Source organism: Akebia trifoliata, chromosome 11 (genome assembly GCF_017979445.1).
Source record: "Akebia trifoliata isolate Shusen 1 chromosome 11, ASM1797944v1, whole genome shotgun sequence".
NCBI classification, from domain to species: domain Eukaryota; kingdom Viridiplantae; phylum Streptophyta; class Magnoliopsida; order Ranunculales; family Lardizabalaceae; genus Akebia; species Akebia trifoliata.
Genome location: NC_141385.1, coordinates 10,320,568 through 10,335,068, shown reverse-complemented (window position 1 = coordinate 10,335,068; position 14,501 = coordinate 10,320,568). Strand labels below are relative to the sequence as shown.

Here is a 14,501-nt window from a genome sequence, read left to right as displayed (position 1 = left end):
ATCATGTATAAGTTGTTGTGCAATTGTGGTGCGAGCCTGGAAGAGAAAATTAACAATGTCTTGGTGCTACTTTCACAAATATTAAATGATGGTCTTTCTTTAATTAAATGACTTGTTTTTTCATAAAAGACCAAGGTCAATAGAGTGTTTCAGGCGTTACAAAAATTCCTCAAAATCCTCCCAACCCACGTGTAGACAAGACGATGAAGAAAAAAAGAATGAAGGAGAACGAAGAAGAAAAAGACGGCGAATCGGCGATGACATACCTCAAGCTTTCCCTAACTAGCCAAGTTTCTCTCTCTCTCTCTCCCCCTTGTGAATCTGTAGAGTAAGAAAAATAATAAAAAATACCGAAATCCCACTGTTCCACTTTGGATGTTGTTTCGTCTTGCTCAACAAATTTTTTGGAATGTTTCATACGAAACATTACGAAATGGAACGGAATTTTAAATCATGCTATTATCCTCTCATGAAATTTCTTCTAGTTAGTCACGCAAAGAGTGAAATATCAAAATATATTAAACTACCCAAGTAGTGATGCAACACAAAATGTGCTAGTACAAATTCAATTACCATCTCAAGTAAAGCAACCCAAGTAACAACACAATAATGGGCGTATCGTTACTAAGCCACCCAAGTCGCAACACAACCAAGCTTCCCTAGTAGCAACATAATTATGCTACACAAATAGCAACACAATAAAAAAATGCTATTATTACAATAACCGCTAAGAGCCTAACAGAAATCACATCCGATGGAATTACGGATGCTTAACTTAATTGAGTCGACTTGAAAAATCAAGTTGTTACCAATTTGGAACAGTTACATAATAATGATTACTCCTTATGTTAATTACAAGAACCCATGAGGAGTGGCTCTTTAAGATGATCAATGCATTATTAGTTTTTAGAGATATAAATGCAAGCAACATGGAGAATGGTTATAGTTGAGTTTAATGCCACATATTAATGAGTTTACTCAATAAATTGGAAGCTTTTCCCGCCCAATCCTCAAGGAAAAATCCACACAACAATTCTCTACTTCTAATTCTTCTCATTTCTTTTATGTTTTATTAAGTACTACCTTGATCATTAGATGCTTATAGTTTGACACCATACTATTGTCATTTTAGGTGAGGACTGGTGGAGAAGATAACGGAAAAAAGAGAAGTACATCGGAGAAGACAAATGAAATACGCTATTAATTACAACACAGACCTCTAGGAGTGTGAGCTGACCCGAAAAATCTTTTTTTATAAGCAAATATTCATTAATGAAAGTGAGATCAACCAAGACAACCAACCAAGCAAGGTCCAACATAAAAGAGACTACTCAATAGCAATACACCACACCCTTTCCAAATCACCTATAAAATTCTCAAAGAAAAACCCCCCTAAACTCCTTGAAAACCTCAACCAAAAAAATACAAGGAACTCAATTGTTAGAGAAAACCCCCCTAACAGTATGATATTATATCATTTGTATAGAGAATAGTACAAAGAACTATACTCAATTTTTAGATCGGATGATTGGTGATGGTTTAGTTCTCAATTAATAATATTTATCAGCACATGAAAAAAAAACCATATTTGACAGCCAAAGGCCGTCGAATTTCATAAAATTCAATGAACCAAGACACCAAAATTTTCACTATCGATTTTTTATTTTTGACAGGCTGAAATCATCAAAGTAATGGAGGATGAGAGAAATTTGATGGCTCTAAGCCTTCGAATATGGGGAACATAAAAAATTTTCAACGGCCCTGGGCCAACGAAACTTAATTTCCAAAATTCATCGGCCTTGGCCCATCAAAATTTCCAACTTTCACATATGTCGGAGAAATATTTCTTAAATGTTTGGAATATCATCATATAAATAAACATTGGTGTAAATATGTTTTGCCTTAACTATTTGTGGGTAACCATATAAGACAATTAATTACAAACAAATTAGTCAACATATTTATGACATGACCATATAGCATACACACTGGGCCACTAGTCTATGTAAATAATAAGAAAATGTTAGGTTCTCCATCAACACGACCGTTAAGATGTTAGGATTTCTAAGAAATATATCCCAATGAAAAGTTTAAAAGATTGGAATTGATCCTAAATATTTTTAGTTTTTCCTCAGATCTTAACGGTCATGCTGATGGATAGCTTCAACCGTGGGTTGAGGCTAGAAAAGTCCTACTTCAGTAATTATTTATTATTTTTATCAACAAATATGTAAGTAAAGTGTGACTTGAGCAAGTTTTGTCCACGCGTCCGAGCCACCTCGTTTTTTAAGAAGGAAGATTCCACTTAGGTTTGGGTTTTTTTCGTGTGTGTGGAAGATTTCCATTATAATTAGGGTTTGCTCTCAACTATTTTCTGTATACAAACAGTCCCGTTCTTCACCATCCATAGTTCTTCTCATTCTAAATCTCCTGGTGAGTCTGTTCTTTCTTTCTTTCTTTATTTATTTTTTGGTCGAAATATCTAATTTGATTCAAGTCGAAAATTACAAAAAATAGATTTTAATTTGTAGGTATCTTGTGATTTACATGAACATATTTCTTTGTAGGTTTCATAGACATTTGTTTAGATTTTATTTTTTGATCTAGATTGCTTAAAAGGAAAATCAATGGCTGAGATGAAAATATACTCCATCCCAAAGCTAAAACTAGGTTTAGTGTCTATCTTTTAACGTGGAAACACTTTCCTTCATCAAGGAAATATTTTTTTTCCTAGGGATTCCTTTTAATCTGATCGCGAGAAAAGTCAATCTAGGATTTCACACTCTATGTATTGAGGGGAGATTTTACAGCTTGTTTACAATTCACATTGTCTTTCTTCTTCTAAATCTCTAGGAGAGTAGCTTACATTCTTTTTTGTTTTTCTTTCTTGATCGAAATATCTAATTTGATTCAAGTCTAGAATTACATTTTATATGCCTGTTTAGATTTCATTTTTGCTCTCAAATTCGATCCAAATCTTTCGTGTACTGTTTCTTTGAAGTTTGAACATGAAAAACTTAGGGAGACAACTGCATAGATTTCCTAAAGGAAAATCAACAGCTGAGATGAAAAGATATTCCATCCCCTCATCTTATCTGTTGGTTTAATGGAGATCCTTATACAACATGAAAACACTTCCCTTTACTAAGGAAAATTAAGAGTTTGAGAGCTTACCGACTAAATTATATGGGGATGGGAGTAATTTAGTTTTAGTGTATTTGTTGTATGGGATCATTATTAGTTGCATTAAGAGTTATTTTTGCATGGATAGAGTTAAGTGGGTAGTAAGGTTCCTTGAGTGGGTAGGTTTGTGAAGGAGTTAATGCTATTTTGCAGGGAGTGATAGTTTCCTCTCAACTATTTTGTAATTGCCATATAAAACAATAAATAACAAAACAATAAGTCAGTATATTTATGATATGATCATAAAGCATGCATACAGGGCCCATTAGTCTATTTAAATACTACTAGAAGGTAGCATGTGAATATACGTATAAAACAGGGCTTAACTGTAACTTAAAATGTTAATTAAATTTTTTCTGAATATTAGATAGTAAAAAGGATATATTTGTAATTTAAAAAACTGACCAGTGTGATTATAATTTTCTTGGTTTTGACCAAAATGATCCTTGATTATGTTAGTGTCAAATCACCACTACTCCACCTTATCTCACTATAACATTAAAGAAGTATTTTCATAAAAAACTAATTATTTTTGTCAACAAATACATAAACCAAATTGACTCGACCAAGTTTTATCGTCTCGTTCGAGTCATTTTGTCGTTGGAATTTATGAAAGAAGATTCTAATTAGAATAGGCTTGTTTTGGTAGATTTTGTTTCAAATTATGGTTTATTCTCAATTATTTTCTATACATGAACAATCCTGTTGAAACCATTCAGAGTTCCTTCTTACGGAAATGACGGACTTTGGCCATCGTTTTTTGCGATTTTTGACGTTGTGCTCATTGTAGTTTCTTCTTCTAAATCTCCACTTTAGTGTTATTATTTCTTTGTATTGGTATTTTGTGATTTAGGGGAAGAGATTTGTTTGTAGGTTTGATAGAGATCTAATATATAGAATAGATGAATCACATATGCAACATACAACATTCTACACTTTCCCTTACCATGAAAAATTCCAAGTGTGAATTAACTTAACTTTATTTGCAGAAAAAATATCGTTGATTGCTCTTTTTTTTCCTGTGGATATTTTCTATACATTTCTAATTTTTATTCATTTTATTATATTTTTATATATTAATTTTCACAGTGAAAGTCAATCCTCAATACGGGATTTCTTAGAATATAGATTGATCAGTTGCATGATGATGCATATCAATTTTGTGAAATATTGGATTAACTTATATGTTCACAAAAAAAAAAAAAAAAAAAAAATCATTGATTGGACTTTTACTTCAGGATATTAGACAATATCTTTGTTTTTTATTTTATTTTGTAGATTTCTAATTTTGTTCATTTTATCATATTTTTGTAGATTAATTTTCACAAAATACTACAATGGCCTCCAATCCTTCTCCTTGCGCGGCTTGCAGCTTTCTTAACAACGAATGTAGGGAGGATTGCATATTTGCGCCGTATTTCCCCCCAGACCAGCAACGTACATTTGCTAAAGTGCATAAGATTTTTAACATAGACAGCTTAGCCGAGGTTCTCAACCAAGCAACCCCAAGGCAGAGGCAAGGCATAGTGAAGAGTTATATCTATGAGGCCCGGGCTCGATTCAGAGATCCTGTTCGCGGATGTCATGGTCAAGTCATGAAGCTTCGACGTGAACTCTACCAGGCACGAGATATAGATATTGGACAGCACCAACAGCTGTTACGACGACAGATGGAAGCAGAAGCTGCAGCAAACATTAATAAAGAAGAAGAAGAAGAAGAAGAAGAAGAAGAAGATTAATATATTATGATGATCTAGAAGAAGCAGCTGCAGTAAACATTGATCGAAAAGAAGTGAGCTCTTGCATGAACAAGAAGATTAATATATTATGATGTATTGTACAATAGGATCGGGATCCTTTTAAGGTATATTTGAGAATTTGTACTGTTATTTTTCAATATTAATAACTCATTGTTATTTAGGAACTTAAAACCTTAAAATTTAAAATCTAATATAAAATTAGAAAAAAAAAAATACTGATTCCCTCTCTTATTGATGAAAAATAGAAGGTAGCAAATTTAAGATGCATGCATGATTAATTTTTAATAATTATATTTTAAAAGTATAATGTAATTTTATATTATATTTTATCACTGAAGTGGTATCCTCTTTAGGGTTTGAGGATGAGAAGAAAGACAACAAAATTGGTAGGGTATGATTAGAAAAGGATGATATGAAGAAGGTATTGTATAAAGTTGAAGGGCATTCTTTTCAAGAAAAGAAGGTAAAAGAAGAAAGACAATAAGATTAGAGGAGTGTTCTTGAAAAATCAGAAAAGAGATTGAGGTATAAAATTAGGATTGCAACTTAGGCGGATTGGCCTCAGCTAAACCTGATTAATGGGCGAGCATACTTCAAACTATGTAAAACATGAGTTGATCTTGGGTTAGAATAACTTAAATCGTTTGTTAAACTCAGTTTGGATTTAACGTGAAAAGATAACCAAATTAATGTTGTCTTTGTGGTTCGATCTTTGCTTACCAAGGTTTTTTCCTTTGTTCTTTATTTTTAATTGCTAAGTTACAATTCGAACAATATAAATCATAGTACAACTAGTCAAGGTTTTAAAAAACCTTATAATATCAAAGGACATAAACAATGGCCATTGGTGGGTGCCCCCAGAACCTATATCAGAATATCATTTGGCTCACAGACGCGCGTGCGCTCACACATACACACGATATATACAAATATTACAGCATGGTAGCTAGATTTACTTGGACCATGAGCAATTACATGACAACATTCTACGTGTCTTCTAGTTGTTTGTAGTATTAATGAATTGGGTGCAGTCCTCAAGGATTACTATTCTAGGGTGGGTTCTCTCAAGCATATGTTTTTTTTACTAATTCTTCTACAGATATATACAGCAGAGGATGGTCAAGCACATTCGTTGTGGGAACAAATAGGTCAACTTTCCATTTTAATCCCCAATAGCACTGGACATGTTGATTGCTCAATGTAGGTTTCATATGTGATTTAAAATTAGTTTACTCATTTGAGTTTCCTTGCATGTGATGACTGAAAAGTGCTCTTCTAACCGACTCAAATAGTTGGGCTGAGGCTCTGTTGATGATGATTATTTTGAGTTATTCTTTCCTTTATCGTAGGATCATGAGATACAAACAAATTGGCAAATTAACTTTAAAGCTATAAAATGGTTTGTCTATTTTTAAAAGTAGAGAAGCATTACACGAATTATTCTTTAGGTGAGTTGAGGAAGAAAATTGGTCTCTATGAAATTTACTTCACAGTTAAATGTCATCATCATCATTCATGTCCTATCCTAATAATTGGGGTTTCACTTCCTAGTTTTTAGAGCCGTAGATCTACACCATTGTGGTCCTCAATCCTCACTGGTGCTATTGGTTCGCTTTCATTGCACATAACCAACCGTCTTAAGGGACTCCCTTTTAGGTAATTAGGTTAGGGCATTAAGCTCTAATGTCTCTTACAAGCCCTTTTTAACCATTTTTTTTTAATGAAGAGCCTCAAATGTCATTTGAGCCTAGCAATACCTTGTACAGCCCCCACTCCTTCCATTATTCTCCTTCCTCCTTCTCTGGCTGTCTTTTGTCCCATCTGTTTCATCCTCTTTAAGTTGCAATGACATCTGAACTGGTATCGACTTGGTTTAGGCAGAAAGTTGAAATTATGCCACCCTAGTGATCCTTGGTTAGTTAAGTGTTGTTTTATTCACAAATGATTGTAGGGAGATATTCTTTCGCCATTGATATAAAATGGACAATTCATGCCAAGCTGAACTTGGTTAATCAAATGAATGCCATAAAACCAAACAGAATAACTCTGCTCAACAATTTCAAGAGCGAGATCCATGAGATAATAAAAATACTCAATTACATCTAAATTACAAGTGGAGACAAGGAATCTCAACCTTCATTATACACAAGTGGTGATATTATACAGATTGAATATTCTGCCCTCCAGTCAATGGTAGAAAATGGATGGTTATAGCTAGTTTTTTTTTATTTTGGAGGGAAGTGATCTCGACCGGTGAATGCTCCCAACCCCGTCTTACACCATTAAATATGTTTATGACTAGGACAAAAATCTTGTTTTGTATAATAGATTAAAACATTCCCTTCCTATATGACCAATAATTTGATGAAATACCTCAGAGATCGTTTTTTCTAGATACAGTGCTCACATTTTGTAAGCCACTAATGGAAGTTTTAATGTTTTATTTTAGAGAACTGTTATTGGCACCCCAACTTTTATTTATTGCACAGCAATTAAAAATAAAGAATTTAAGTGAATAATTGAGAATAACTAAAAGTTGTGCCAATAACAACTTAATAAAGAAAAAACAACTGCTGAAATTGGTTGTACGAGTGTAAGTAAAAGTTGGGTGCCCATAGCAGTTCTTATTTTATCTTTAAAAATTGATGTTAGAGGATAAAACTTAAAAAAGAGAAAAACAATTCTCAAAAAAAGGTTATTTTTCGAGACCTATTTGATCAAGTGCCCCCCACTATGTGAAAAAAGCCCATATTTGATAGTCTCAACTCATCAAATTTTGAGAAATTTTACAGACCATCCCATCAAATATGCCTATCAAATATTTTCTTGTAGAAATTTCCTTTTGACGGCACTAAACTATCAAATTATTGGAGAATGAGTTTAAAAAAATAAAAAAAATTCATAGAGTATGGCCGTCAAATATGGAGATTTAATAAATAATAGGATGATCTTCTAATTCACCAATCACAATAAACGAAATAATACTAAAAAATTCAAAAAAAAAATAAAACAAAAATTATAAAACAAGCTCCAAATTAAACTAAACAATTCAAAATTCATACTATATATAGAAATTCCATTACTAAACAAGCTCTAATTGAAGCAATTGGGCACTTACAAATGAAATTGAGTCACATAATTACTTAGAAATAGAGCATAATCAAAAGCAAATGGTCATGATGCCTTTGATCTCTTTTGGCTCTCTCCGCTCTATCGTGTCATCTTATTTTTCTTAAGGTTTGGATTTCTCCTGCATTGCCACTGTTCTAGACTCGCACCTTTTCAATATCACGAAACTCTTTGAAAGTCTCAAAATCTTTACAAACATTGCTTGCTTTTCTGGAATCAACTGTTGAATCCATGGCAATCTTAGTGCTAGTCTCTGTTATTTTCTTTCAGTCAGCATTTTCTCTTCCTTTCTCTATTCTACGATGTTTTCCTTCTTCATTATGCAACTCTTTTCTTTGACTTTCTCTCTCATCCTACAAAAGATGTCACTATAGTTATTGTCTTTTCCTTTCTGCCACATTCGCTTCTTTTTTCCTTTTTTCCTCTTCTTTCGTTTTTTGCTACAACTCCAACTGCTTAATTTTTTCTTGCTCGAGTCTTGCTCGTTCCATTTTTGTTGTCTCTTTCTTCATTTTGCGATAATTCTCCTTCTCTTCAATACGTTTTGCAGCCTCCAAGGCTTTCACTTTAACATCTCTTTTCCCTATTGGATACGACAAGAAGTGACAAAGCAAAATATCATATTAACATTAGGGCTTTCTCATTTCATTCTATAATGACAGGCCAGGCCAAATTCCGACCCAATTATAGTCTTAGTACAAAATAATTGCAAATCATACGACAAACTATTTATGCTCTTACAACTATAGTTTGTGGTTAAAAAATAACAATATCCATATTCTGAATAAAGATTATTAGCATGCATGCATTGCAGTTTTATGGTCAACTAAACTGTGAATAAATTAAAACCTATAAAAGTTAAGAATATAATTAGAAATATAGAAGATTACTGTTGGCAAAGAAACTAGAGAAGGAACAAATTCAGTATCAGATCACCTTAGAAACTAAGATTTTTAAGATAGGTAGAACCATAAAAGAAAGGACACTCATAAGGATGAGATGCTAGCTAAGATTGATAAGCGAGACATACCCTAAAATAGATTTAACGCAAATTTAGTAGGGAGACTCATAAGTCCCAACTCCATGAGGTAACACCAATCAAGCAGACCCTTTTAAACCTAGGTTATATAACACTATAACATCACATTATGGGGCAAGCTGAAAATTATGACTTAACCAAATAATATAGGAGAAGCTTCAACTACATCTCAGCAAAAATATCTGTATATGTTACACTAGCAAGGAAGAAATGAAATTTTTTTATTTTTTTTATTTATAAAATTAAGGAAACTAAAACTTTAATAATCTTAAGTCAAGCTTTCTGAACTGAAAACTCCACGATAAATACTTTGATTTCATAGTTGGCAGCTCTATCAAGTGCAATCCTTCCATTTGCATCTTTAACATTGTAACTAGCACCAGCCCTTAATAGATCTTCAATTTTTGGTTTGTTGCCATCAAAGGCAGCCATCAACAATAAAATGTCTACAGGCTGTATGTTTTGGCTTAAAAGAGAATCCATCTTTTCATAAGAACCCTCAACTACAAGCATCCTCATGTAGTTGAAGTACTGCAAAATATTAAGATTATACTTGTCATGGGAAATTTTTTACATGAAACTAGAAATCTTTTACTCTGAATACAAGCAAGAATTGTACAGAAAACATTGTTTAAAGTCTTTTACTCTGAAGGCACCACATCTGAGTACAATTAACAGATTCTCACTTGAAGATCAGAAAACTCTCTCCACACCCAACTTTAACGTAGTTACATATTCTCCCTTAGAGTGGAACCTACAAGTATAAATATATTTTTAAAACACAAATACCCTTCCTCATTTCGAGAGAAAGAATTCAATTTTTTTCCTCCAAATCGAATGGCTCGCGATCCTTAATCCATACCATTCCCAGGGAGAATATGTAAGGATGTTTTTAGAGTGTAGAAAGAGTTCTAATGGGTAGGCAATACATTAAAGGAAAAAAAAAATATTAAACTCATTCTCATTCATTAGTCCATATGCTATGAAGATAAGATAGTCGCTATTTCACCCATAAAAAAATGACTCTTTCACTGTACTAGCATAAAATGATTGGACTCGTGGAAACTTAGGTGACAACTAGCCTAAACCTAGTTGATGGTTATTTGGTGGTTGCTGCATCGAGGGAGAAACTAGAGAAGGCACAACAATCAAGGGAAAGAGGAAAGTGGGGGAAAAGAGCTAGTTAGGTGGAAGGAGGGGCATCTCACTATTTAGACATGAAAAACCTAAAAAAATGGAAACACTCCTCTAAAAGAATTCTGTTTTTCCATGCTAGGTGTTATACTGTATGCTGTCATTACTTAGTACGGAAACTTTGTTTTTATGCCCTGCTAGTAGTCTTTGTTGTATGAGGGGGCCTCATTCACTACGTCATATTGCATTTTTCGCGACGCAGTAATTACGCTAAAAACGACTGCCAACGGCTGTCGTTAATTGCGACAGTTTTAAACTGTCGTTTTACCGTCGTTTCTACGAAAGAAGTAAAAAATTGGGGTGCCAATAGCCATTCTAAAAAAACTCTTCTTCCCCAGTCTAAGAGAGAGAAAAACGACTCTCGTTCTCTCTCTCTCTCTCTCTCGTCCTCGACTCTCTGTCTCTCGTCCTCGCTCTCTTGTTCTCTCACATTCTCTATGTATGTATCTGTCTCTCCACAGCATTCCAGATCTAGGGTTTGTGGATCCTTGTCCTTTATTTCGAATCCTTGTTGGAAATCTAGCTCTGAAGATCCCCATAGCTTCGAAATAACATTAGAATAGTGGAAATCTACCACTACTCCACCTTATATCAAAATAACATTAAAGAAGTATTTTCATAAAAAACTAATTATTTTTGTTAACAAATACATAAACCAAATTGACTCGACCAAGTTTTATCATCTCGTTCGAGTCATTTCGTCGTTGGAATTTATGAAAGAAGATTCTAATTAGAATAGGCTTGTTTTGGTAGATTTTGTTTCAAATTATGGTTTATGGTTTATGGTTTATTCTCAATTATTTTCTATACATGAACAATCCTGTTGAAACCATTCAGAGTTCCTTCTTACGGAATCGACGGACTTTGGCCATCGTTTTTGGCGATTTTTGACGTTGTGCTCATTGTAGTTTCTTCTTCTAAATCTCCACTTTAGTGTTATTATTTCTTTGTATTGGTATTTTGTGATTTAGGGGAAGAGATTTCTTTGTAGGTTTGATAGAGATCTAATATATAGAATAGATGAATCACATATGCAACATACAACATTCTACACTTTCCCTTACTATGAAAAATTCAAAGTGTGAATTAACTTAACTTTATTTGCAGAAAAAATATCGTTGATTGCTCTTTTTTTTCCTGTGGATATTTTCTATACATTTCTAATTTTTATTCATTTTATTATATTTTTATATATTAATTTTCACAGTGAAAGTCAATCCTCAATACGGGATTTCTTAGAATATAGATTGATCAGTGGCATGATGATGCATATCAATTTTGTGAAATATTGGATTAACTTATATGTTCACAAAAAAAAAAAAAAAAAAATCATTGATTGGACTTTTACTTCAGGATATTAGACAATATCTTTGTTTTTTATTTTATTTTGTAGATTTCTAATTTTGTTCATTTTATCATATTTTTGTAGATTAATTTTCACAAAATACTACAATGGCCTCCAATCCTTCTCCTTGCGCGGCTTGCAGCTTTCTTAACAACGAATGTAGGGAGGATTGCATATTTGCGCCGTATTTCCCCCCAGACCAGCAACGTACATTTGCTAAAGTGCATAAGATTTTTAACATAGACAGCTTAGCCGAGGTTCTCAACCAAGCAACCCCAAGGCAGAGGCAAGGCATAGTGAAGAGTTATATCTATGAGGCCCGGGCTCGATTCAGAGATCCTGTTCGCGGATGTCATGGTCAAGTCATGAAGCTTCGACGTGAACTCTACCAGGCACGAGATATAGATATTGGACAGCACCAACAGCTGTTACGACGACAGATGGAAGCAGAAGCTGCAGCAAACATTAATGAAGAAGAAGAAGAAGAAGAAGAAGAAGATTAATATATTATGATGATCTAGAAGAAGCAGCTGCAGTAAACATTGATCGAAAAGAAGTGAGCTCTTGCATGAACAAGAAGATTAATATATTATAATGTATTGTACAATAGGATCGGGATCCTTTTAAGGTATATTTGAGAATTTGTACTGTTATTTTTCAATATTAATAACTCATTGTTATTTAGGAACTTAAAACCTTAAAATTTAAAATCTAATATAAAATTAGATAAAAAAAAAAATACTGATTCCCTCTCTTATTGATGAAAAATAGAAGGTAGCAAATTTAAGATGCATGCATGATTAATTTTTAATAATTATATTTTAAAAGTATAATGTAATTTTATATTATATTTTATCACTGAAGTGGTATCCTCTTTAGGGTTTTGGGTAGAAGAAAAAGGACAATAAATTAGGGGATGAGGGTATTAAAACTGAGGATGAGAAGAAAGACAACAAAATTAGTAGGGTATGATCAGAAAAGGATGATATGAGGAAGGTATTGTATAAAGTTGAAGGGTATTATTTTCAAGAAAAGAAGGTAAAAGAAGAAATTAGAGTGTTCTTGAAAAATCAGAAAAGAGATTGTGGTATAAAATTAGGATTGCAACTTAGGGGGATTGCAACTTAGGGGGATTGGCCTCAGCTCAACCTGATTAATGGGCGAGCATACTTCGAACTACGTAAAACATGAGTTGAACTTGGGTTAGAATAACTTAGCCTGACCTTAATTTGGGTTGAGCTTGGGTTTAGGATGGGGCAACCCAACTCAACCAGAACTCTAAACTCGAGGATATATAATAATATATAAAAATAATTTTATATTAATTACATCTTTTCATATTTATTTTTAAAATATTTTTTAGGGTAAATTGCACTTTGACTCCCTATAGTTTGGCATAATTTCATGTTGACCCCCTAATGTTTTGATAATTGCAATTACCTCTCCTTTCACTAACAGTGTGAAAATTTAGATGTTGTTTTACTATTTTACCTTTTTTTTTATTTTTATTGCAAAAAATAAGTTTTAAAATGATAATTATAAATGTCGCCATATAAATATTCCAATTCTTACGTATAATCCCATTTTTCTTAAGAATATTTTTGTTTATCATGAAAAACAATACTTTAAAAAGTGTAAATTGGCACTACAAAATATGAGATTTTTTTAGGTGATTTTAAATTGTCACCAATTTCATGAAAACAACCTCCAATATATATAATGGCGGTTTAGTCAAACCGCCAACTATAGTGGCTTCACTATTTACTTTTAATGGCTAAGTAAGGGCAGTTTTAAAACTGCTTCTAAATATGATTTAAGGGCGGTTTTTATTTTTTCTATCAGTTGTTTAATTAAAAACCGCCTCTAATAATAGAAATTTAATGGTGGTATTAAAACCGCCTCTAAAAAATATGATTAAAGGGCAGTTTTTATACTAGTAGAGACTGTTAGAAAACCGCCTCGAATTAATTTATATAATTAAGTAGATTAACTATACCCGACAGATTAAAACTGCCCTAAAGATTAATTTTTTTAAATAAATATTATTTTAGGTGGTTTTAAACCGCCTCTAATGTTATAAAAAAAAAATTATTAAAATTTTCGTTTCAAAATAAAACCTGCAATTATATAAAGAAAAAGAGTTGCTATTGATACCCCAAAATTCACTTATCACACTTCAATTTCTTAAGAAATATTATTGGCACCCCACATTTTACTTATTATACTTCAATTAATTATCACATCATAATTAGAATAAAACATAGGATTCACATTAAAAAAATATAAAAGAGTTAGTTCTTATAATGACAAACCAAGTACTAATTGAAACACTAACATTGCAAACAAAAAAAAATAAAATTAAGAAACAAAAAATCAGCCACTTAAATGTGATCCTTCAACATTGTTGTACTACCATACTTAATTACGAGCATCATAATGCACTACCTGCAATCAATAAAAATTCGTAGGAATATGATCAACATCTAAACAAATACTATAAAAGTCATGTAGAAGATCTGATATGTGAACGTAAGGTTGCAATGCAAATTAATTCCTACTAGAGTAGTAATTTTTAATAGAGAAACACTTATGCAAATCAAATAAGGAGTTGGGGTAGATTCATCAAGCCATGAGTACACACCTATCCAAAATGCATCCAACACATGGACTAAATACAAATACATATGGCCAGATTTTCTTGTAAATATATGAGACTAAATGCATACATGTAAAATTTACAGTTTCAAGGAATGGATGCATACTAATACATCTCAGAATCCACTTTTTTAGCCATGAAATCGTCAGCAAGACCAACTTTTCAGATGAGAAATACCCAAGCCAGGGCAAGACA

The 14,501-nt window shown here is 32.7% G+C and overlaps 1 protein-coding gene across 1 annotated transcript; it reads left to right on the top strand.

Annotated features, from left to right (window-relative positions):
- Nucleotides 1-11,757: 11,757 nt before the first annotated feature.
- LOC147390856 (LOB domain-containing protein 36-like) lies at nt 11,758-12,153 on the top strand. The gene has a single exon (XM_086458947.1). It carries the CDS (start codon nt 11,758-11,760, stop codon nt 12,151-12,153), a length of 396 nt encoding a protein of 131 aa, XP_086315073.1.
- Nucleotides 12,154-14,501: the final 2,348 nt, after the last annotated feature.